Raw genomic sequence first — 25,985 nt, 5'->3', positions numbered from 1 at the left:
TGAAAATCCACCCATCCAGTGAAAAAGAGACCTCTCAGGTATTTCTTTTAAATGCGGTCATTATACTAACATCTGGCTTTTGAAAATCTGGCCTGACACAACCAACAGGTGGTATAAATGTCCTTGCCATAAAACATTTTTCTGCAATAACAAAACATTCCCCAAAGTTTACAGTTATGCTGATTAAGACAGTTTTTGCTTATTTCTGGATCAAGCTGAAGAGGATTGAATTTGCTTACTCAAGGAAGAATTTCTGAAGCATACAGAAACAAAGACTTCTGCAGATGTCAGAGTTTCACTGACTGTTCAAATCACAGCATATTATTTCATTAGTGTAGGATGGCTCCGAATCTACCACTGCTGGTACATTCTTTATCCACACAGATAGTCAATTAAAATAATTGTGGCTGTTAAGCTGATTTTGCAAAATGCCAACCACATAAAAATGTAAACAATTAAAAAGAGCATTTTTTGCCTGTTCAGGTGTTGGGAAATATTAAACAGAATTTATCAGAATACTAATCATAAACATAATGTTAGCTCTTAAATAATTTTTACTGCACCAGATAGACCACAAGGATTGCACTGGAAACAGAAAAAAGCTGCTAGCTAGCATGGTTGATGGCCATAGAAGAGAAAGGCTGGTTTTAGGCATGACTTGCTCAATTTTTTTTATGGGTAGCTGTAGGCAGGTTGATTTCCATTTGGTTTTCTTCCTGTCTTTTTCTATTTATTCTTAGGCCCTGTTGTTGATGTATGGCTCTCGGGATGTCTTCGGAATAGTGCTAAAGAACAATTAAGTGATAATCTTGGTTCAAGACAATAACTCCCACCGTAATAATAATCACATCTAATTCCTATCTAGGTTCAGTACCTACAGACATTTTTTCTTTTCTGCGTTATGAATAGAACAGTAGGTTAAGTCTGGAAAAGTTTCATATATCTGACTTTTTATTAAATATACCAGAATTTTTACCCTTAATATAATTTGATTTATAATTAAAACCCTCTATCAGTAGTTTAATACCATGAGATTTCAGCCATTTTCTACATCAACATCAAACTGAGTTTTTGAAGAAAGACAGGCCAACATGTAGCAACTCACCAGACTCGTGGAACCCAAAATCCAGGCTTTTTCTCTCCAGGTCTTAACTTTAAATTGAGATTTTTGGAAACACTTACATTTATTCTGAAGATGCCATGACAATCTTCCTATAGTGAAATAAACCACAGCCTGAGATTATACAGTGGCCTACGAGAGATGCCAAAATGCCAGTATAGACAGCACACTTGCCATGATAGGGAAGCATTGTAAACAGAAATGAAGGGTTATTTACAGGTCTGGGATTAATCATCATGGACCTTTACTCATATAAAAAATGCATCTTAGGAAGGTTCAAGAAACCTTTCTCCCTCCAGGACTGAGAGTGCTTTTTCATTTTGCAAGACTATCTAGCCTTTCACCTCTTTATATGACGATGATCACTCCAAACAGAATAAGAAACACAGCTATCTTTCTCTATGTAATCTACATAGTATTTCAGTGCTTTTGTTTAGCAGCCTAACCTGTTTTTTAGCTGCTGACGTTGGAATACAAAGGTGACACTTTCCGTAGTTAATTCCATTTGACATCCAGTCCTTTCATATAATCTGTCAGGAATTTGACAACTTTTTTAGACAGTCCACAATATTTGGACCTGATTAACTTTTTTACATGAAAACCCAGCCTTACCCTCATTCACTCACTCCATTATTACCCTTCCCTCCAACATCCTGCTTCTGAACAAGGAAAGTGCCCAAGACCTCCATCTCTCATATGGTATCGCTGATTGCCCCACTTGCTTTCCCCACCAGGAAGAAATGGCACAGCATACTATTATTTTGAAGCAGAAAAGCAGTTCCTACCCTAGAGATGATGTGTGGATCATTGCATTTAGCCAGTTTTCCAGCGAACAGCTGCACTCCAAAGCTTGCAAAAACAAGCATTAATGTCAGCAAAAGAATAGAAACCTGTAAAGATAAAGTTAGACTTGTCAAGCTCTCCTCTGCAGACTTGAAAAAGGGAGTCAGATCCTTCCGTGAACAGCAGGGAGGATCGTTTTGTTGCATAAAGCTGGAGATATGGCTTTCATGACAGACATGTTACTTCAGGTTCTGATCCAGCAACCAGTTGCTGTGTTATTATGGTATTATTACTAACGTAGCATCTAAGAATTGTAGATAAGGATCAAAGCTTTCTTGCACTCAGTGTACCACCTTGCTGAATTCTGTATGCATAAGAACTGCCCTTCACTTTAGAAGAACTCTTCAAGTATTTAAGTATGTGGTGCTTCTGTTTTGCTGAATCTGGCTTTACTAATTAATCAACTGAAGAAATCATTGTTAGATATTTAATTCCAGGATAGCTACAATAAAGACATGCATGAACAAATTATGATGTAAATATCTTTAAGAGAATACAGTATCTATGAAATGCTAACTAGCTTTATAGTTTTTGTCCTTGCTCTATTACTGTCTGCAAATATTTGATAGTTTTAGCTTAACTGTTGTTTAGGCTGACAAATATCACATAGGGTCCCAAGACAACAGATTAGGTTCTGATCAAGCAATCACAGACTCCATTATTGTTATTATTACTATAAGTGCATAATCATGCTCGTAATAATAACAATAACATAACACTGAGATCCAGATCTGTGATGAACAACTGTATTGTCTCTGGTTACCTCTCAAAGAATTGGAGGTAGAGACCTTCAGCTTGGAAGCCAGGTTTACTTTTGCTCTTGCAGAGTTGCCATACCCTACTTCGCATCTAAATGAGTTATTTATGTTCCTAATTTTTAACCGGTTCTGTGGTGATCTGCAGTGGTAGCTACAGTTAAAAGTAAACAGACAACAATGGAGGAAAGATTAGAGAACATAAACATTATAGCAAGATGGCATCTTATTACTCCTCCATATGTTTTTAACAACAAGAACAAAATAACTGGCACATACCAAAAAGATTTCCTTGAAGCCACTAAACAGCTCTCTCACCACTTTCCTCATCTGAGGGACCAGTTTAAAAATTCGAAGAGGTCGGAGGCAGCGGAGTACCATTAAGAGCTGAGCTCCGGATTTGGCAGGGACATTCTGAGGCATCCAGCACAGGAATATCAAACTCACCTTGAGGAGACAGGGCAGGAAAAGGCAAAGAAGGATTAGGCTTACAATGTCATACTTGACATAGACACAGCACAGAAGATCAATAAACACCTCTCTTCCTTAAAATTAAAGGGAAGATTAAGGCAAAAAAAGCTTAAGTTAGAACAAGGACTTGGATCTCCTGTGTCCTGGCTGATTGTCCTAACTAATGGGCATCATCTTCCCCTTTGACTCAAAATCTATTTTGTTCTTTTCAGCAGATGGAACGGTTCCAAAAGAAGAAATCAAATTGGCTGATTCAGAGCAGGGACATGGACTATATTCTTGGAGCATGCAGCATCATCTCTCTCCCCCCTTCTCATTTCAAACAGAGATTCTATCCTGAAACTGGGTTATCCTCACCTGGAAAGTCCTTTAATAGTTCCCTTGCCAGTTTTTCCTTCCACTTTGTTACAGGCATAAGTAGTTTTATCACACAAATATTATGCATTTGAAGTGTTTTCAAACATCATAGTTGTGTCTTGTAGCTTGAACAATCTCTGACAGATCATTATTGATTATAAGGTCTGTTAATAACTTCTCTTTTTAAAAAAAAGTATTTATAAAGCCAATGTTATTAGAGGGGGACAGAGGTGGAGTGTTACTAAGTGTTAAGTGCACAAAAAATGGAGGATCAAGCTGATATCATCAATGATTTACAACATAGTATGATTTGTTAAAAGCAACAGTGGTAAAAGACAGCCACCCCACTAAAACAAAAAAGATTTGACAGTGCTTCTGACTTTCTTTCATATTTTTTTAAGACTACCACAGGCACATTTGGAATATTCAAGCCACAACATCTAAATTTCCCTTCAGACAAGCAGAGGGGTTCAAAGGATTTTCAAGAAACTAATGCACATACTGATTATGCATACTACAGTAGGAGTTTTGTGTAAGTATGCATATTCTTATTTGTGCTAACAATGGAATCTTTGATACAAATTGATCGTGACAAATTTTATGCAGCACATCTGCCTGGTGGACTAATCTCTGAAAGATTTAATCTAAATCCATCAAAGCCATTTTGCTTAGTAATTTCTTCAGTTAGAAAATATTTCATACGGTATTATACTGAGCACTGTTTTTGACACATTCTGTGGTGTTTGTTGTCGTATGTGAAGAGTAAACAGACACCCTTCTCTTGTATTTGAATGCAATGCAAGAAATTTCCGGGGGACAAAGAAAACAGTAGAACATTTTTTTTCTGAGAATCACTACTGATAGGTATGGAATATAGAGATACTGTTTTGCTCTCTTTCTGCTATAGCAACACCACCTACAAAGATGTGCCCTTCTGTCAAATGGCAGAGGCTTTTGAAACGCTCTCTATAAAGCAGGAGAACTGTCAAGAGGGAAGGAAGCAAGGGATGGCTAAGAAACAGAAAATAAAGATTCTCCTACACAAAAATGATCAAGCAAGGTCAGAGATCTCAAGCTTACTTTGGAATGAAATGAGATCTGATACATAAAACATGTAATAAGCAATTAAAAGGGGCCATACAACAGCCCTATACTAAATTGCCTGGTGCTTATCACATGTCAGTACATTTTTAGATGTCTAAACAAGTATTTCTACACCTAACTGACAGGACTACACATGAAAACAGTGGGGTCTGCACACATATTACACTACTGCATTTGCACCAAGGTGCACAGACAAACTTTTAACATTCCTAAATATTTATATATCCAAAGATATCAAAAATAAGAGCTCTACAGAAACCTCCCATAAATATAAAAACTTACAAGATATATAAATATGTCCATAACTCCTCCAAAGTCCCTAATCACAGCTGTTGGTGTAAAAAACAAGCCATCTGCCATAATCTTCAGATTAAGCTCAATGCTCATGAATATTACAAAAACATATTCAGCAATCTGAAAATCAAAACAGAGAACAGTCATAATTTAAGAATAGGTGGTGGAGAAAACCAAGGTGACTGTGCTTCATTAAATGTAAAATGATTCAATGACAGTACCTGGAGTGTTGGAGCATGCATGACTCTTCTGAAGGGGGATTCAAACATCATGGAAATACAGGAGCATATAGTAACGATGATCATGACCCAGTCCAGGTAAGTAACCAAACCCAGCAAGTCACTGTGAAAAATACATAAGGATGACCATTACAGAAATGCCGAGAGTGCTGTGTCACTTGTACTGTGTCTACACCACAGTTAAGTTCTTTCCCATGAAGAATAAAGTAAGCTGAGGAGTGTCAACTATTTCAGTATTTCAGAAATGTGAGTAAAACTAGAGAAGTTACATGCAAGTGAAGAAGAAAAGTTTGATAAAAAAATCCTCTTCCTATTCATCCTCCTCCCCAAACAATTTGATGGAAAGAAAAACCTTTTTTGGGAAAAAAAAAGAAATACAAACGTGCATGCACACATAATCACATACATGCATGTGTGCGCTCACACACTTATACTGCAGGCTTATGTGACCAAGCAAAGTTACTTTTACAGTGCTTACTAAAGCTGATGGTATTTGGTATTTTTCACAGCTCCAGTAACAGGATCTGTTTTAGAACTATAAAAAGAAGAAAAAATACAGTCATTTGCATCTTATTTTAGTCAGCATTATAATTATACCATGCATCCATCACCTCAAAGTAATTTATATCCAAAATCAAGGCTACATTTTATCTTGGATTATTTTAAAATGTCTGTAAAAGTTTCACTTAATTCTGTGCAATTTTAGTCACATTATTAACACAGCCAGTATCACTTTAATTCATGGCCTACCTGTAATTCCTCTAATGATTCTTTAAACTGATATTTTTTTGGGTCTTGATTTTGTAAGCAAGGACTTAATTTTGTATTTTGCTTGGGGATGGGGTGGGGACAACCTGGTACTAAATTTTATGTTCCAAAGTGCTTCCTTGGGAGTTCCTTCCTTTTGCTTCAAGACCATACACTCAGCTGACACAAAAAAATCCTTCCACAAGCCCTATTTCTTTTATTACTTCCTCAATAAATTTCTGATTAATATTTTTAGATACCCTGTATCTGAATTTTCCTATAAAATTTCTGTGCTTCACCTACCACATCCAAACACCCATTAGGCAGCCAGAGAGTGAGAACCACTCTATAAGTAATAAGCACATAACTAGGTGACACAAGTTAAATTTGTGCTCCAGCAATTATTTAGCCTTTTTATACAAAGCAGAATGGCTTCAGCGGGAGAAGATAAAAGAACCCTATCCAAGAAGCCTCCCCTGCCCCAGTGGTTAGGGGCACTTTTTACTTATCTTTCAAATCCTTGTAGCAAACCATGCCAAGACAGGATCTGCACTGAGGTATCCTATATTCCATGTGAAGGCTCTAGCCATTGGGATGTGAAATCACTTCCTTGCTGAGCTTAAAGTGAAAAATGGCTGACCTAACGAGGCATTACCACCAGAAGAGATTTCATGGTTATGAATTATAAGAACGCAGGATGCATACAAGAACAAGAGGCATCTTTCCACAAGCCAGGTTCACCCACTTACACCAGTCAGTATACAGAATATACTCCTTTTGGTGCCATCCCACTGAATTTAGTGACTTCTGTGTCTTAAGCTCATACTTCTTCCGCACATTGTGTATAGTGCCATTCCTCAGGTTTTTTTACTAGAAGAAAATATGTAACCTACCAGTTTGAAAAAGGTATCTAGCATATCCTACTTGGCAAGCAGGGTGGGACAATGAATAAAGTAGGTAGGATTTAAATATATGAAAAAATGACTGTTTAACAAAATCAGTTTACCCTTATAATTGAAAACATTTTAATTAAACTGTTGATAATATAAATATCCTGTTACCCTCAGGCACTCCACAATGCTAAGAGGTGCTGACATGACAAGTGGATTGAAATGCATGTTTGTGTGTTTTGTTTTGCTGTTTTAATTTGCAGCTGGTTCATGGACCAGTGAATTGCAATCAAGTTAGCAGTTGCATAGAAAAGCAGGCACCTAACTCAAGGATGTGCTTCTACATAGGTGGCAGAACACTTTAATATGGGTATTATAAAACTGAGTATCTAACCTTCCTCTCATTCACAGAATCACAGAATCATCTAGTTGGAAAAGACCCTGGAGATCATCTAGTCCAACTGTTCGCCTAGCACAGTTCCCACCTACAGCATATCCTTAAGCTCTAAATCAACCCTACTCTTGAACACCCCCAGGGATGGGGACTCCACCACCTCCTTGGGCAGCCCATTCCAACACCTCACAACCCATTCTGTAAAGAAATGCTTCCTAATATCTAGTCTGAACTTTCCCTGGCGCAACTTGAGGCCATTACCTCTTGTCCTGTCACTTTCTACTGGGCTAAAGAGGCTCATCCCCAGCTCTCTGCATCCTCCTTTCAGGTAGCTGTAGAGGGCGATGAGGTCTCCCCTCAGCCTCCTCTCCTCCAGACTAAACAATCCCAGTTGCCTCAGCCGCTCCTCAAAGGACATGCGTTCCAGACCCTTGACCAGCTTCGTTGCCCTTCTCTGGACACGCTCGAGTCATTCAATGTCCTTTTCATAGTGAGGGGCCCAAAACTGAACACAGGAATCGAGGGGCGGCCTCACCAGTGCCGAGTACAGGGGCAAGATCCCTTCCCTGTCCCTGCTGGCCACGCTATTGCTGACACAAGCCAGGATGCCATTGGCCTTCTTGGCCACCTGGGCACACTGCTGGCTCCTGTTCATCTGGCTGTCAATCAACCCCCCCAGGTCCCTCTCTGACTGGCAGCTCTCCAGCCACTCCTCCCCAAGCCTGTAGCGCTGCTGGGGGTTGTTGTGGCCCAAGGGCAGCCCCCGGCATTCGGCCTTATTGAAGCTTATGCAGTTGGCCTCAGCCCATCGCTCCAGTCTATCCAGAAGTAATCTGTTGAAGGGCACAGAGAAAACCAACAGTAAAGCAGGTGCTGAAACTAGGTCTTCCAAGTGCCTAGCTAATAGCCTTGAGCTATCTTCTGTTTTACACTGCCTGTTTGCAAGGCGACAAGCATTAAACCTCCAAATTTAGGGTGCCAGCCATGGACAGAGGTTTAAAAGAAGAGCTGTAAGATTATATCAAGCTGCTTGTACACAGTATCTGCCACACTCACATACACCTATAGTTTAGTTATTGAGTCTTCCTGGTTTTCACCTGCTGTCAGCTTTTCTCCTTTTATCTCTCACAGCTGAACACCTCCTCATCCCATTCTGGTTTCTAATTATGGGCGAAGGAGTCTTCAGTGAGCACTGGTGGGATTCACTTCTCTTCACCCTTTTCTATTCTTTGAGTAACTGTTGGTGTATAAAGACTTCCCGCCTTATGTTGAGGAATTGGAAGGGAATAGCAAGCTGTTTCCCCAAGGTCTAAAAATGGAGGATAAAAACATTACCCTTTCCTCTCAGTTCACACCTCCAGTTTCCCCACAGTCTTGGCCCATCTCGTCATCGCAGCCTGCTCAAACATGTCTGCCCTTTCACAGCATGTTATTGCTTTCCTTCTTCCAACAGGAAGACTACACCATAGACAACGGACTGCCAGCTCATGTGGTGACCACATTATATGCAGTTTTCCTTTCAAAATAAAAGTTAGTCCCAGACTTCTGAGGATATGAAAGTAAATGCCTGTTGAGCCAATTGTTGATATGGAATAAACTTACGCATTAAAGCGAGCTCGTACCACCACTCGGCAGAAATTCCTGAATCTGTGCTCACGACCAACTATGAAAAGTGGTTTGTCAAAATAGGGATGATTCTCTCGCAGCTCCTCTTCCTGGACTTTCCTTTTGAAAGACAGAACACAAATTATTAAGTAATATGTTTATACCTGGCAAAAATATCCCTTACACTTTGTTCTTTTTTCATCATGACTCAATACTTTTTACTTCATACACAGAATACTCAGTACAGAAAAATGTGCACTCAGACTTTTGATTTCTAAATACCTTTTCATTTCAGCTTGTTCTTTTTTTTCTTGGATCATCTTTATCTCACTGTCTTCTCTCTGTGCATTTCTGTATCTCACTGTGTTGGAGTGCTAGAAGCAAAATGATTCCTTTTAAATGAGGTCTGTGGGCTGTTTTTTAATATTTCAGATGAAAGCAAGATACAGTAGTTTATATGTAAAGATTCAAATGAAAAATCTTTATTTCCAAATGCACTGCACATCAACTTAGTCAAGCAAATTGTACAGTATTTTCTATCTACAGCACAAAGCCGCTGATTTTCATCAAGGTTATTTTCAGTTTTAGTTTAATGCACGAAGTCCCATCCAATGCAACTTTTAACTTTAAAAGCAAAGGTCCTGTAAATTCAGCCAACCTCTCTGAACTGGAATGAATACCATCAAAGTTACTAAGTGCAAAGACTGGGAAGAAAAGGCTTTAGACATCCTTTCAACTTCTCAAGCCTGCTGCATGTGCTGCCAGGCAGTGAGTTGGGCAGAACATGCAGGTAGTGACTGCTGAGCGCAGTGAGGGAGAAGAGGATGTTGTCTGAACTCGTCCAGTGGAGGGTACAATCAGCATTACTATTCAGAGTTAAGGAAGTCTTTGGAGCACCCCTGGAGGGGTAATGCTGCGTATTACCCTTACTATTGGACACAAGCAAAGCCACATCTGCTTTAAAAGATTAATGACCTTCAGTTTCTTTCTACCACCATGCAGGATAATTCATTAACTACTTCCTATGCAGTTGTTTTTAAGTATGAAGCACATCTAGAAAATGACTGATAGAGTTTGGAAATGGAGGGACTAACATTGCCCCTTGAATTTTCATAGTCATAGATATCCACAAAATATCATTATGAATTTGCAGAAGTGAAAATGCACTTAACTGCATCAAACTATACCACAGTGAAATCTGTGATTACTCTTCTCCCTTTCAGACTTTGTCCTTTTGTCTGACAGTTCTGGTGTTTGAAAAACACTGTTAATCTTCCATCAGAAATTTTGAAGTGCTGTTTTGCCAGCCTGAGTAATTTGTGTAATTCCAGAGTAAGGCTTTTTAAGGTGTCCTGGGTAGCAATTGTTGTGTTCCTAATGTAGTGTCTACAGCTTCAGTGAATCTATCTCAGCAAGTGTTTGGAAACAAGTAAGTCTATCAGTGAAATAACAATGTAAATTATTTTGAGGATAATTCTGATGCAGTTACAGTTTTTGTTTTATGACTTCCTTTCAAGATTCCAAAAGACAAATTGTAAACAAGATCATAAATATACATTAGTCCTACACAATAACTTATCAGATAGTACATATTCCTTATATTCTCAAACTGAAGCCATCATTTCTATGAGGACTTACGTCTTGAGTCAATGTTTCAAGAGATTTTCCTCTGCTGATTCGCTGGCTGTTGGAACCATGTCTCAGTGACCTGAAACAATCATAATCAATTTAATGATACATCTCAAGATGAAATTTTGACCTTTATAAGGTGGCCATTATAAAGCACTGCTCTCCAGCCACCCAGTATTTCAAATTCTTATCATTTTTCTCTTGCTAACATCAGAAGCTTATATGTTCTTCAATTGTTTTCAATCTGGTCTAACATAAGCCAATTTCTTTCCTTCTGATCTTTAAATTGATAGCTTTGTAGTCAGCAAAGGAAATGACATTTGAAATAAAAAGGCATTTTTTTCCATTTATACAGTACAATAAATTTCATTATGGTTACAGTGAAGAATGTAGAATTGAGTGCTTTGTACAAGTAATTTAAGTTTTTCACACATTAGATATTGCTCAAATGTAATTCTTTTCATCACCTTTATTTTAAGAATATTTTTAAACCATCCTTTCTGTCCATGTTTACCTGCGTTCCTGTCGTATATGATGCTGGACACTAAGTATTGACCTTTCCTTTGCAGGCTGCCCCTCAAAGGATCCGCTCAGCATTCGTTGTCTAGTGCAGGCCCTATGAAGAAATATAATCGTGATGACACAGAGTTTTCAGTATAAATTATAATGTCAGAGGCAGCATGTTTAGACAAGTCAGCTTGGCCTTCTGGAAGCACATGCACAGCTTAACAGACAGTAACAAATTAAAACGTGTTTCCAAGGTAATGGTCCCTACTCTGCAACATAACTGGTCATCTGATGAACCTTCAGGCCTTAGCAAGGGCCATCTTTGATTTTTTTTTCAGTTTGCTGTAAAATTTGTGGTCCCTCCAGACTTCACTAGGTGTGAAAATGGTTAAGCAATGCACTAATCAGTAAAACCAACTTCTCAGAAATAACGAAGGAACAGTACAAGTACAACTGTCATTTTAGGGCAGCTCCCTTTCAGGGCTGTACATGGCAAAATATTTATGTACACACTCAAGACTTAAAGCATATCTTTGAGTGTTCTTTTACATAACTGGAAACATATATAGTTTGAAATTAGAAGCTTCACATTGTTGATATCCTGTCATGCGCAATGTCTGCTCTCTGGGAATGCACTGAAGTTGCAGAATTTTGCTCTGTGTATTTCTTCACTTGTTTGTTCATTTGTTTCATTTTGCTTTTGCTAAATTTTGGTAAACACCTCTTACGTTTTACACATTTTAGCAGAAATGAGTATTTGTTGGTTAGTAAGTGTGATACAGCTAAACAGAGCATGCATATCTTTATTTTGATGGGTACAGTGAAGTGGATTTGCTTAAGAAAAAGAGAGTTTTCCACTAAAAGAACTCACACAAATCTTCCAATGGCTGAGAAATGGAATTTCAACATTGGAAAAATATTTTAACTTTCCATGAATGCTGCAATTTTAAATTTACACAGTTCATGCCTTATTGCTCTTTTTGTGTTACACAACCATTAAGAGAAACACGAGACCCAGATGGTAATATTTTATCTTTTTAATGAACTGAATCTCCACTTTTTTTTGAAAACATGAAAAAAACTACATGCTACTGGAGTAACCACTCTTTTCACCAGTCTACTGTAAGGCTTAGATAAAGGTTGTCCTTGACAACATGGGATGATCATGCTTGATGGCAAAATGTGTCCCAGGCATGTTCTTTCCTGACTGCAACTTTTATTTTTCACTCTTCACTATTTCTTCTTCTTTTGGATTTAAACACATAAATGATATGAGTACGGATCCAAAGTGAGATCTGGAACAAAAACGAGAAGTTTAAAATGCCTGCCAGTGTCATCACTAACAATCATATGACTGTAAATGTGCTACACTTGTTATAAAAGGCATTAGGTTACACTACACTGAACTGAAGCATCAAGCCATCTAAGAAAATTACTGTATGTCTTATAAAACACAGATCATCTTAGCCAAGTCATTAATATTTTAATACCAATGGATTTTAAGCATTATATTATGAAGGATGATACTACAGAACACTGTCAGAAGACAACAGAGGTACCATTTGAATACCTCTACAATTTTCTTGTAAAAAACAAAAAAACCTAGATAAAAATTATTTCCTAAAAATACCCAACTCAATTAAAATGACAATCATTTTTTTCCCAGCAGAGACAATGGAAAGTTATGGGGTCTGACTTCTGTATAGAGGCTTCTTGCTGTGACAACGTGGGTAACTTATCTTTTCTTCCTGTAAATATAAATTACTGTGCTTTGCTTTTAACAGCCAAAAATTATTTTTTTGACATCAAAAAGTGACTTGCACATAAACTTTTCATGTCCTTGTACACACATTACTTGAATACCAAGTTACATAAACTCTTAGTGTCCATAATAAAAGAGAACATTAAATGCTCAAACAGTACATTCTTTACCTGACTAATGAACAAGATGGCTTATTTGATTATTAATGGTATAACAAAATACATTTAGCCATACATTATACAGAATGGGTACGCATAGAGGGTAACACCTGTAGAAAGACTGTTAGGATTGTCTATGATCTCTGCCTAAGTTAGGTTCCCTAAATCCATATTTAGAATTTGTATCCATCGCCTCATTTTCAGTAACTCTGGAAGCCCTGCAGCTTCTATTGAAGTCAACGGAGAAATAATGACATGCCAGTTGTACAACACAGAGATCAGAAATTTTTATCAAGTAACTGCAAAGAAACTTGTATTTTCAGGGAAAAAATGCTGTGCTGAAAAAGCTACTTTTGACAGCCTCTCTCCTGGCATTCTCCACTTGATGGGAATTAGTGCCTTAATCTTCCTTGTATTAACTGTTAGTAAAGGGTATGCTTTGTTACCCTTTTGACTCAGGATCTGTAAATTTTTCAGCTGTTTAGACACCTAGAATTGCAGATGTTTGGGGACTTCTGAAAAAGCAGGCAGGCACCATGAAGTTTTCAGAACTGAATAGTTGTCAATTTCAAAGTCTACAATAGGGTCTGTTTTCTTATTATAGACACTTACACTTATGTGCTTACTCTCAGTGCCTAGATGTGAGCCTCATAATCAGTGGAGATGTAGGACTCAATTAAATTGGTTGTACAGAGGTGGCCAGTGCCACCTGCCATGCCTTGGGAACATTTTGCCTTGCTTCCAGGTGCTGCTCCAGGTCCCCTGTGCATCCTCTACAAATTTCTCTATTTCCTGCCATCCTCGAGAGGATGTTTTGGACATCCTGTGGCATCTCATACATTACTAGATGTCCATATATGGACAACTTCATTGAACGCTTGGTCAATTAATTTCATTAATGGTGTTTGGAAGCTATTCAAGTAATCATAAAATGGCCATCTAAAGACAAAGCAGTAAGCTACAGATCTCACTGGGCTACACTGCCTGTATTGACTAGACCTTTGTCAAGTGGATTACAGAGGTCATCACTTAGCTCACAGGAAGATTCGTTAATATGGAGGTGAATCCCACACCTGGGACAATCACTGTGCCACAGTGTTAAAAATTCATTCCTATGTGGTTTGAAAACTGGAGATAAAAAATGAAGTTTTTTTGACTTGATACATCTTCATGTAACTGCAGCTGGTCAGAATCTTTTGACCTTTCTTCAAACAAGGCAGGCAAAATTACCTTTTTTAGCTAAAATTGTCCTTTCCATCTTCCTATGCCACCTCTGTGAAATATTAGAGAGGTTCATGTTCACTTGTGGAGGAATGAGAAAGTTATGAAACAAAGGAAAAGAGACAAGAAATATGTCAAGCTTCTGGATTTTGTACTCACCTTGCAGGACTCTGAACAGAGTCCAACAGCTGCAAACTACATGCTCCAAATTTGCATTGAAAAGTACAAATGGAAAAAAAAAACCCTGAAAAAGAAAATGCGATGTGGTAGGTTATCAGAAAGCCAGGCTACAGGTGAAGACCACATAGAACAATACAATATTGGGATACCACATAGTTTGCATTACCTGTGAACAATTATGAGGTCCAAACTTCTGAAGTCCTTCAAACTATTTCATGCTTTGGAACCCCTGAAAAATATAGTAAGTAATGAACAGAGTGTCCAAGTAACATTCTTCTAGCTAATGTAAAATGTTAAATGCTTTGATCAATACTTCAAAATACTATACCTTCAATGAATATTCCAAGGTGTCTTGCAGAGGGTATGCACATGGCTCACACTCGGACTGGCGTCTTTTCCACAACAAGTGTTTACTCATCTTCTTGCATTCCAGTATTGCACCAATTGTTGCTTTTCTGTATTATTTTAATGAGTGAATACTTATGTAGTAACAGCAGCAACTGCATGTATTACTGTGTACTTTTGATCTTGTCCTCCCTGAAAACATGCTCACACTGAAGTCTTAGCAGTGTGGTACACTTCAGTCAAACGCTCAATTATCAGTCTCATTCAGCACTGTTTTCACTGTGACTTTCCATCCTTACTAAATCTTTCTATGCTCTCATTATACTTCCATCTAACTTGGAATATATTGTTAAATGTGACAACCTAATATTCATGGTGAATCCACCTGATAGGTGTTCTAGTGTTTTTCATTTTATAAAATTTAATTAAATAAGGCACTGTTTGAATAGCGAGCAAAATGCACATTTTCAACACAGCTACACTACTGTTCTTTGGGAAAAATACATTATTTTAAAAAGAAATCTGAATTTGGCTGGTGAAATAAAATGAATTATTAATGCAACTTAGACAATTAATGGTTTTCCTTTTCCATGTTTTTTCTTGTTCTCTTCCATATGTCTCTAAAGGAAAAAACAGAGCGAGTCACTTATTTTCCTTATTGTCTGCTCAGTCTGTTGAACTGTGGTAGCATAGTTTCTTTCCTTTAGCCATTTCACATTCTCATTGTCATTTGGGCTTTCCTGTTTCATTCTTTTGTCTACCAGATGTTCATATAATAATTATTTTCCTTGGATTACAGAAGAATTAATAGTAACAATGGAGAAGAAGGAACCTTAAGAGTCCATATAGTCTATCATCTCTCTCAAAGCAGGATCAATGATATCTACACTATTCTGGGCTGATGTTTGGTTAACTTCCTTTTCCATATCTGCAGTGTTGGAGACTCCACAGACCACTAACTCTCCTTCACAACAACTCTTTACAGCAATCCATAACATAGTGGTCACTTGGCACAAAACCCATAAAATAGAGTAACTTCTTACCAAGGGTTATGTGCATTCCAGTATTTATTTCTGTTTGTCTTTGCAGGAGGCAGGTGATATCCAACGATGTCATACACTTGTGGAGATTTAAGAAGGTGGTGACTAAGTCTGGAGTTTGCTCCTGATGACAACAATCATCAACTGAGTTTAACTATATTTCTTCTGAGAAATGCATGGCATCAAAGCCTCACAGTTATGAAGAAAGAAGTCATACTCTTAAAGAAAGAAAACTTAAAATATATACAGAGAAACTTATAAGTGATTTAGAACTAATACAAGTCAGTTATTTAATGCAGGCAAATTTCTAATAAAGGATACCAAAGGTGTGCCTTCTATGATCACAGAATCATAGACTCATTTAATTTGGAAAAGACCCTTAAGATCATCAAGGCAAACCATAAACCTAACACTAAACCATGTCCCTAAGTGCCATTTCTGTATGTCTTTTAAATACCTCCAGGGATGGTGACTCAATCACTTCCCTGGGTAGCCTGTTCCAACGCTTGACAAACTTTTCAGTCAAGAAACTTTTCTTAATATCCAATCTAAACCTCCCCTGGCATAACTTGAGGCTGTTTCCTCTTGTCCTATCATTTGTTACTTGGAGAAGAGGCTGACACCCACCTTGCTGCAACCTCCGCCTCCTCTTCTCCAGACTAAACACCCCCAGTTCCCTCAGCCGCTCCTCATAAGACTTGTTCTACAGACCCTTCACCAGCTTTGCTGCCCTTCTTTGGACATGCTCCAGCACCTCAGTGTCTTTTCCATAGTGAGGGGTCCAAAACTGAACACAGTATTCGAGGTGCGGCCTCACCAGTGCTGAGTACAGGGGGACAATCACTTCCCTAGTCCTGCTGGCCACACTATTTCTGATAGAAGCCAGGATGCCATTGGCCTTCTTGACCATCTGGGCACACTGCTGACTCTTATTCAGTCAGCTATTGACTAACAACCCCAGATCCTTTTCCTTTGGGCAGCTTTCCAGCCACTCTTCTCCAAGCCTGTAACATTGTACAGGGTTGTGTAACTGAAGTGCAGGACCTGGCACTGAGCCTTGTTGAACCTCATACAATTGGCCTCGGCCCATCGATCCAGCATGTCCAGATCCCTCTGTAGAGCCTCCCTACCCTCAAGCAGATCAACACCCCTGCCTAACTTGGTGTCATCTGCAAACTTACTGAAGGTACACTTGATTCCCTCATCCAGATCACTGATAAAGATATTACACAGAACTGGCCCCAGTACTGAGCCCTGGGGAACAACAGTTGTGACCGGCCAACAACTGGATTTAACTCCATTCACCACAACTCTTCGTGCCTGGCCATCCAGCCAGTTTTTAGCCCAGTGAAAAGTACACCTGTCCAAGCCAGGAGCAGCCAGTTTCTCCAGGAGAACACTGTGGGAAATGGTGTCAAAGGCTTTACTAAAGTTTAGATAGACAACATTCACAGGCTTTCCTCATCCACTAAGAGGGTCACCTTGTCATAGAAGGAGATCAGGTTTGTCAAGCAGGACCTGCTTTTCATAAACTTATGCTGACTGTCCCTGATCACCTAGTTGTCCTGTACGTGCTGTGTGACGGCACTCGAGATGATCTGCTTTATAACCTTCTCTGGCACCAAGCTCAGACTGACAATCATGTAGTTCCCCAGATCCTCCTTCTGGCCCTTCTGGTAAATGGGTGTCACATTTTTTAACCTCCAGTCAGCTGGAACCTCCCCAGTTAGCCAGCACTGCTGAGAAATAATGGCAAGTGGCTTGGTGAACACTTCTGCCAGTTCCTTCAGTACCCTTGGCAGGAACCCATCTGGCCCCAAAGACTTGTGTGTGTCTAAGCGGTGTAGCAGGTCACTAACCATTTCCCCTTGGGTTATGGAGGCTTAGTTCTGCTCCCCATCGCTGTCTTCCAGCTCAAGGTACTGGGTACTCAGAGAACAACTGGTGTTATTATTAAAGACTGAGGCAAAGAAGGCATTAAGTACCTTAACCTTTTCCTCATCTTTTGTCACTATGTTTCTCTCCAGCATCCAATAAAGGATGGAGGTTCTCCTTAGCCCTCCTTTTGATGCTAATGTATTTATAGAAACATTTTTTATCATTTTTTATGGTAGTAGCCAAATTAAGTTCTAGTTGGGCTTTGGCCTTTCTAATTTTCTCCCTGTATAACCTCATGACATCCTTGTCCTCCTGAATTGCCTGCCCCTTCTTCCAAAGGTCATAAACTCTTCTTTTTTCCTGAGTTCCAGCCAAAGCTCTCTGTTCAGCCAGGCTGGTCTTCTTCCCTGATGGTTATCTTTTGGCACACGGGGACAGCCTGCTCCTGTACCTTTAAGATTTCCTTCTTGAAGAATGTCCACTCTTTCTGGACTCCTTTGCTCTTCAGGACTGCCCACCAAGGGACTCTATCAACTAGGCTTCTAAACAGGTCAAAGTCTGCCCTCCAGAAGTTCACGGTAGCAGTTCTGCTGGCCCCCTCCTTACTTCTTCAAGAATCAAAAACTCAGCATTTCATGATCACTATGCCCAAAATCGCCTTCAACCATCACATCACCCACAAGTCCTTCTCTGTTTGCAAACAACAGGTCCAGTGGGACACCTTGTCTAGTTGGCTCTCTCACCAGCTGTGTCAGGAAGTTTTCTTCCACACACTCCAGGAACCTCCTAGACTGTTTCTTCTCTGCTGTATTGTATTTCCAGCAGACATCTGGTAGGTTGAAGTCCCCTGTGAGAATAAGGGCTAGTGATTGTGAGGCTGCTCCCAGCTGGTTACAGAGTATTTTGTCTGTCTCTTCATCCTGGTTGGGTGATCTGTAATGGACTCCCACCATTATATCTGCCTTGTTGGCCTTCCCCCTGATTCTTACTCATAAACACTCAACCCTATCATCACCATATTCAAGATGAAAAAACTGGCTATGTGGACAACTGAAAAGCAGTGTTTGACACATTGAATGGTAGAGCATTAAACCAGAAGGACCCTGATAAACTTGAGGACTGGGTCAGCAAAGGCTTCAGAAAGTTGGACAAGGAAATGTGCAAAGTTTCACACCTGGTGCAGAATACCTCCATGTGTCCATGCAGACTGTGGATTGGCTGGCTGAGAAAAGAATCTGGGAGTTATATTTTGCACTGGGTCTGAATGGGATGGAGTGTCTTGGATGATAACTGGGTGAATGTGTTCCTGCCATCAATAAAGCAAACTGCGTACTATATTAAGGAGGAATGTAGCCAGCAGACTGAGGGAAGTTATTACCCCTCCTCTACTCAGAGCTGGAGAGACTGCACCTCTGACGCACTTTTGGGTACTTCAAAAGGGATGTTGAAACACGGGACTAGGTACCAGCTGTCAGTGGCCTACAACACATGACCTCCAGGGAGACTTTAGTGATCTGGGATTGTTTCCTTTGCTGAAGAGGAGGTTAAATCATGGAGTTAAACACTTTTTACTGTGAGATGACCAAGCAGTGAGCAATGGCCAGAAACAGTGTCTTGGAGGGTTCAGACTGGGCATCTGGAAAACTTTCTCTCAAGGGTAGGTTAATGAAGTGCTGGAACCAGAGCAGGGGAAAGATGCAAAGCTGATCTGATCCAAGGATAGCAACAGACCTTATTTGAAGTAGACAGTTGGACAACATGCCTCCAAAGTTCCCTTCTGACAAATAGTCTTATGTTCCTGTGATAAAAAAACTGTGGCAGGTGCACCCGCCCAATGAAAATAGGGCTTCTTGGCTGCTGAAGTGTAGCAGATATTGATCTTCTTTTTCTGTGCCCTTGTTCTCAGGACTTTATGATACTTGGGGCCCTTGGCCAATGGGAGCCGATACTGACCACAGATCAGATTTAGTCTGGGTATAGATGGAGTACCTTGGGTGAGCCATTTTGAGCACTGCACTGAGGTTGAGGACTCTCCCCTTGGGTCAGGATGGCATCCAAGAAAATTCCTTGAGGTTCCTATGGGTCAGGATGCTGCCCTATGAAGTTTCTTGAGGTTAAGAGGCCTCTTTTTTTTCTTTTTTTTTTTTTTTTTTAGGTGAGTGACAGAGCATTTTGTGTTGTCATTAAATTCTAGCAAGTTTGTGGGATAATTTTGTTCTCCTCTTACAGACACTCGAATCTGCCATTGTGTGTTTGCAGAGTGTTGGTTGTGTTGGAAATAATTTTTTTTAATGCTTTGGTTGTTTTTTGCTTATTTGAGAGCCTCCTTAACACAAACTAATGAAAATGTATGCTCATTCTATTAAGAGAGGTGGTGTATTATACTAATGTATTAGTGTCCAGAGAGAATTTAGTCAGAGATTAACTTCATAACTTTCCTAGAAGCACAAAGAATCTCATTTCTTGCTCATTCTAGTATTCAGAAAAATATCACTGTATTTTGCAGAAACATTTGTATGAACACAGTCTGAATTATCTTCTAGCATATTACCAAATTATTAAAACTGGATACTTAATTCAAGCAATTATTCCCCCCCCCCCCCCCCCCGATGCACTCATGGAAGTCTGTTTCAAACATATGAAAAATGCACTTCACTCCATTAGCTGTTTATGAAACTGAAAGTTCCACTTAAGCATTAGCCATCTTATTCACTCAGGCCCAGTAAATGCACCAGACAATCTTGACTAGAACAGTGAAAATCCTATTGTATACCCCCAGCATCAGTTTACAGTTTGACTATAGCATCAGTTGTAACAAAAAGCAAACAGAAAGCTGCCCATTTAAAAAATGCTAACTTTCCTAAACTGTCACAATATGTATTTTATAATAAAATGAATTTTTGTGATTTTGGTGAGTTTCATTTTCTTACCAACAGACCAGAGAACTTTTAAGTTATTCCTTGTATTTTATAAAATAAGGGCATAAATCCTTATGCAAGGGTGACCAAACCCTGCTGCAGGTTGCCCAGATTGGTCATGGAGTCTCCATCCTCGAAGTTTTTTCAAAAATTGCCTGGACATGGTCCTGGGCAACTGGCTCGGGATGCCCCTGCTTGAGCAAGGAGGTTGGGCCAGATGATTCTCCAGAGGTTCCTTCAAACCACAACCATTCTGTGAAGCATGACAGACACCAGAATCAGGTTCTGCACTACATACTTTGATTATATTTTGGGCTATGTGAGACTAATTTTAATTTGCCCAGTTTCCCCACCACGCTGTGCTGTTTACAGCTTATCCTCAGCATGGAAAAGAATGGACTGGTTTGTACACAACATTTTGCCTGAACCTTCTCCATCCTCTCTACTTCAGAAAGCCAGTGAGACTATAAAGGACTAGACACCCATTCTTAGATAATGATCCCATAAGGAATGAGGGTCAGAAGAACCACAGGCACAAAACTTGCTTTTAAGATGAAAAGCAGTGCTCACACCAAGATAGAGTGATACAAAAGTGGGAAACACTGAAGATACACAGGAAGAATTGAATTTGTAGAAGTGGTTATTGCTGCTGAGGGAAATGCACCATAATTTTCAGAAAGAAGTGGCGCTGCTTGTAATTTAGAGGCACTAGTAAATGTGATCGTGTTCTGAAAAAGTTGTTCTAACTGTCTGTAACTCACTTCTATCTTCTTCCATTTTCCTTGGAAGGGTGAAGTGCCCACCTCAGAATGGATTTATGTGAAGAGTTAAGCCTCTCTGTGCAAATGCACAGAGCTCTGATGCGAATCACTGGTCACAGAATCACAGAAGTCACAGAGTCACAGAATCATCAAGATTGGAAAAGATCTTGAAGATTATCCAGTCCAACCATTAACCTAACACTGACAGTTCCCAACTACACCAGATCCCTCAGCGCTATGTCAGCCCAACTCTTAAACACCTCCAGGGATGGGGACTCCACCACTGCCCTGGGCAGCCCATTCCAATGCTTAACAAGCCGTTCTGTAAAGAAATGCTTCCTAATATCCAGTCTAAACCTTCCCTGGTGCAACTTGAGGCCATTACCTCTTGTCCTATCGCTTGTTACTTGGTCAAAGAGACTCATCCCCAGCTCTCTGCACCCTCCTTTCAGGTAGCTGTAGAGGGCGATGAGGTCTCCCCTCAGCCTCCTCTTCTCCAGACTAAACACCCCCAGTTCCCTCAGCCGCTCCTCGTACGACCTGTGCTCCAGACCCTGCACCAGCTTCGTTGCCCTTCTCTGGACACGCTCGAGTAATTAAAGTATGCAAGACAGTTAGTTGCTACATCCTTGACTCTGTTCCCCATACTAACTGCACCAAGATCTCAAGGGGGCAAGGTGAAGGTTAGCTTCCAAGCAAGGATTTTCAGGGAATAGATAGTTCCCCTGGAGTGCAGTAAGAAAGTTGCAGGAAAATAAAGAGACCTGAAACCTCTATTTTGCTGCACAATGTAACATTAGATGAGCAAGTGAGACACCTAGTATTGAATATATGAACCGCTTTCCTCTGTTTGTAGAACTCCCCTGCATCAACACTGTCAACACTGGAAACAGCATAGAAACACTGTCAGGGCTCAGGACCAGCAGGCCCAAGACTGGCAATGCTCTCTTTCAGCGTGCCCACCAGATAGATATACCAAAACCACAATTTTCTTATGCTGGAACAGATGTACTGGAGATGCCACAGTTCACAGCCTCTTTAACAATTTTGAGGCAATAACAAGGAACAATAAATAGTATTTCTTCCTTTTTCTCAGGAGGAGAATAAGACTGCCTCTTTGTTAATTACTTACAAACATCCTGAGAGAGCATTAGAAAACATGAGTCCCCATTTTTCTTACTTGACAGAAGTTCTCTCCTTTTTTCTCTGTTCCTTAAAAGTTCATTGCTGATGACCCAGCAATTAGATGGGAAAGCACAGTAAATGTAGATTAAACTAATAGATTATATAGATTAATTAAAATAAATAGATTAGTAAATGAAAACTTCCTTCTTCTGCCTCTGAAACATTTCTTCAGAGGAATTCAGGTGAACTGATGAGAAATCCTCCTAGATACAAAACTTTGGCAGCAGCCATGCTCTAAAGGACCAAGAGGAATTCAGCAGGATTGAAATTGAAAGGACTGATTTCAGTTTCTTTCCTGGTATCTTGTTAGTGAAGTCCAAACCATTTGCTTGGATTCTCCTCCTACTCTGCTTTAGACTTCTCCTAAATAGGAGAAAGTTCTGTGATGATGGAAGAATTCATCAGAATTCTGAATTTCAATTTGCAGGACTTATTTTTTTTTTCTTCAATGTAAGAAAGAATGGAGATGTCACATGGTTGTTTTTTTAAATATATATAAAAAAGTAGGGTATTCTCTTTGTCTACGTGTTTTCTCTGTGGCATGGTGGTAGAAATATGTCAAACAAAATGACATTTGTGTAAGCCAAGAGGTCTCAGTAACATTTCACAGTTGTAATATAACACAGAATTTCATTACAAATGTTTTACTGAAACACTGCCATGAAGCCTGTAACTAAACCATATTTTAAAATGTTTTTTGATTCGGACAAAGAGACTTGTATTTACCTATCTGTAACAGTAATGCCTGTAAAATCAAGGTACATTCATGTAGCTGAAAGAAATGCTTACAAATAGAGTCCTAAGTTTTGTTAAAATGGAATACTTATGGTCTTGTAGTACATTTCTCAACAACGTTTTGACAAAGTGCATTGATTTGAACTAGTAATTGTTCATGTTTTCATTACCATGGCTTTAAAGACAGATAAAGTTTCACATTAATTTCTACAGTTCTCCCAGTGCTGTATTCTTATAGCGTATTAAAAAGAACTAGAGCTGTAGTATTTCTCAAATATGTAATTGCTAGGCACTTTTCAAGCAACTTCATAATTCAGAAATCACACTGAATTCCTAGTGCACTGCTCCTCATAAAACACTGCCATATTTAATCTAATCCCACGGCTGTACTTCTCAGATCAGTTGTTCCTGTTTATAATGGGCATTTATCTGGGACCACTCATTCACAATATTCTTGAGATGCACCTGCTCTGGTGAGAATGTAAATATGAAAAAAAGAATTATCTATAAATTGTTGGCATTGCTAATGCACCTTATATCAATGATAAGACTTTCTAATCTAAAACTAATAGCGGCATTGAAAACTGCAGCATGGTGCCACCCGTACGATAATTTTAGGCATAGGTCTTGGAGGCTTGCATTATATACTTATGGTGCTGAGTACTTACTTGATATGGAATACTGAAATGATCATTATTAAAACATTCAAGAAATCCAGAAGTCACAATTTTGAAATCTTCTTAATTGTACATTTCCGACTTGGAATACGATTAGTTGTGATCTATGTTTTCTAGTGTACAACCCCTGCGAATGTTTACGTGCATATATATGCCAGAACTAGGCTGCAATTCTTCAGGCAAAATAACACTGCTTATGAAGAGACTTTTTTTTTGGTTAGTAAGTGAAAAAAGTTGAAACGTGATCTTTCTGCATGACACAGAATTCAAATACATACTAAAGAAGAACAATCTCTCTCTTGTTGCTGTTCAAGCATATAATATAGCCAGAGAAAAGAGCAATTTATCTTTGATAATGAAGGCAACAGGTGTACTACAAAGGGATACACTATCATAAATATTATACATACAGTAACATTCATGAAAAACAAGGTTATGAGAAAACAGATCGGAGCCAAACCAAAATCAAATCACTGCTGACTCTTACCTTAGAATTTTATTGATTGCTGTCTCTTTTTCCAGAAGGTTTCTTGCTCTGATGCTGAAAACAGATTTACGGAGCTATAAAATTAAGAAAAAGACAGTATACCTTTTAATTGTCATAAAATATAGCATAAGTATGTGATAGACCAACAAAACATTATGATTCTGCGTACACAAAATTAAACACATAATGTTTTCTGTCATAAAGCTGTTGTTCACAGTCTGTGGCACAGGTGTCCCTTTCCAGGAAAAGGATGGTTGAAAAGGTCAAAATGGTCACATAAAGCAAATTCCTTGAGGAATATCTAAGATCCTAGCCTTATCTTGAAGCTTTTGGCCTCCCTATCCCAATCCCTAGCTAGTTCTGTGTGGAAAGAACCAGGTAAATTTTACTGATTAGCAGTAATATTATTGCCTTTATTAAAGATTTATTTTCTTCTCTGGTTGGCCAAGTGGCACCTTTGTCTTAATCCTTGCTACTTCTCCTTCACTTTGTATTTTGACTAGGATGGATCATACTCTAGACATGCCTTGACTATACAGAAGAGCCAGCTAACAAAGCTTAGATGTATCATTTCAGTGCCTAAAGCTAGGTGAGATGAAACTAGGTCCCATTTTTCCCCCCTGATGTAGAGCAAAATGGGGTGAGCAAAATATGCTTGTGCTTGCCTCTAGTCATAAATAATGTTTTAGGCATATTCTTGTGAACTGGACTTCCTGAATATTAAATGAAAGGACTGAGATACATGAAAAAAAAAGCACTTAATTCCTAAGCAAGTGGTTAACAAACATGGCAAATTAAGGAATGAAGAATTTAGCTGAGGAATTGCACCTGTGATGTACAGAAAGCCTCTGGCACCTTGTAAGACTTAACTCTGTCAACTGTTTAGAGAGTGTTATCTTGAAGCAAATGGTTGAGATTTGGGAGCTCCTAGTAATGCGTGCCCTGTTTTTGATCAATCTGAAATGGAATCTTTAAGCATATTTCTTTAAAACTATTTATTATAAATATTTGATTTGTTTAATTGATCTCTGGCTGACCTAAGGATGTAAGTAATAGATTTCTAAAGCACTACCTGAAATCCAAAGTCATTGACAAATAATTTTCCTAGAATTTCTCTCAAGACTCAGATTTACTCCGATTCACAGTAAGATGGGTTTTTTTTTGAGAAGAACAGAAGCCTAGAAAATACCTTAAAACTTGTTAATTAGACTGGCTGTTGTTAGTTAAATGGGTACTGTTTTTTAAGCCACACCTGTAACAACAAGGTACAATCTCGTACCTAACCCTTACCTTTTCAAGTGTGGCCCCTTTAACCTTTCTTAAGTCCTAACCCATCTGTGTACAGCTTGTGGAAGTAAGAACACAGTTGACCTGAAAACACCACTATTTTGAGAATCTGTCAGTTCCTTAAAAAACCTGCAACTTGAAAGCTGCAACAAAGTATTGAACATTTCAGAATGTAGTTTGAAAATAAGGGATTGGAATTTCAGTTAAGGTCAAAAATATAGTAACAGAATTGTTGAATATTTGAATATTAACTAAAAAATTGTTCTATTGCCTGGATACAGTTGGCATCTAAACAAACTGAAAATCACCATATGAGATATACTATTATATTAAATATTGTGTAGGGTTAAATATTTCATATATTGGAACATGTATGTGTAGGCTTTAACTCATTTG

The 25,985-nt window shown here is 39.0% G+C and overlaps 1 protein-coding gene across 1 annotated transcript in view; it reads right to left on the bottom strand.

Moving 5' to 3' along the window:
• Positions 1-25,985, bottom strand: part of NALCN (sodium leak channel, non-selective) — a 248,446-nt gene that overhangs the window by 25,845 nt on the left and 196,616 nt on the right. Inside the window, exons 19-29 of the mRNA XM_074910888.1 lie at positions 24,303-24,376; positions 10,963-11,064; positions 10,458-10,527; positions 9,102-9,193; positions 8,817-8,939; positions 5,662-5,718; positions 5,166-5,286; positions 4,933-5,064; positions 2,998-3,165; positions 1,906-2,010; positions 1,106-1,212 (exon numbers count right to left, since the gene is read on the bottom strand). Of these exons, the coding sequence (XP_074766989.1) occupies positions 1,106-1,212; positions 1,906-2,010; positions 2,998-3,165; positions 4,933-5,064; positions 5,166-5,286; positions 5,662-5,718; positions 8,817-8,939; positions 9,102-9,193; positions 10,458-10,527; positions 10,963-11,064; positions 24,303-24,376 (1,151 nt within the window). The remainder of the gene's footprint in view (positions 1-1,105; positions 1,213-1,905; positions 2,011-2,997; positions 3,166-4,932; positions 5,065-5,165; positions 5,287-5,661; positions 5,719-8,816; positions 8,940-9,101; positions 9,194-10,457; positions 10,528-10,962; positions 11,065-24,302; positions 24,377-25,985) is intronic.

This window comes from Athene noctua, chromosome 1 (assembly GCF_965140245.1).
Source record: "Athene noctua chromosome 1, bAthNoc1.hap1.1, whole genome shotgun sequence".
Taxonomy (NCBI): Eukaryota; Metazoa; Chordata; class Aves; order Strigiformes; family Strigidae; genus Athene; species Athene noctua.
This window is presented reverse-complemented; position numbering and strand designations above follow the sequence as displayed.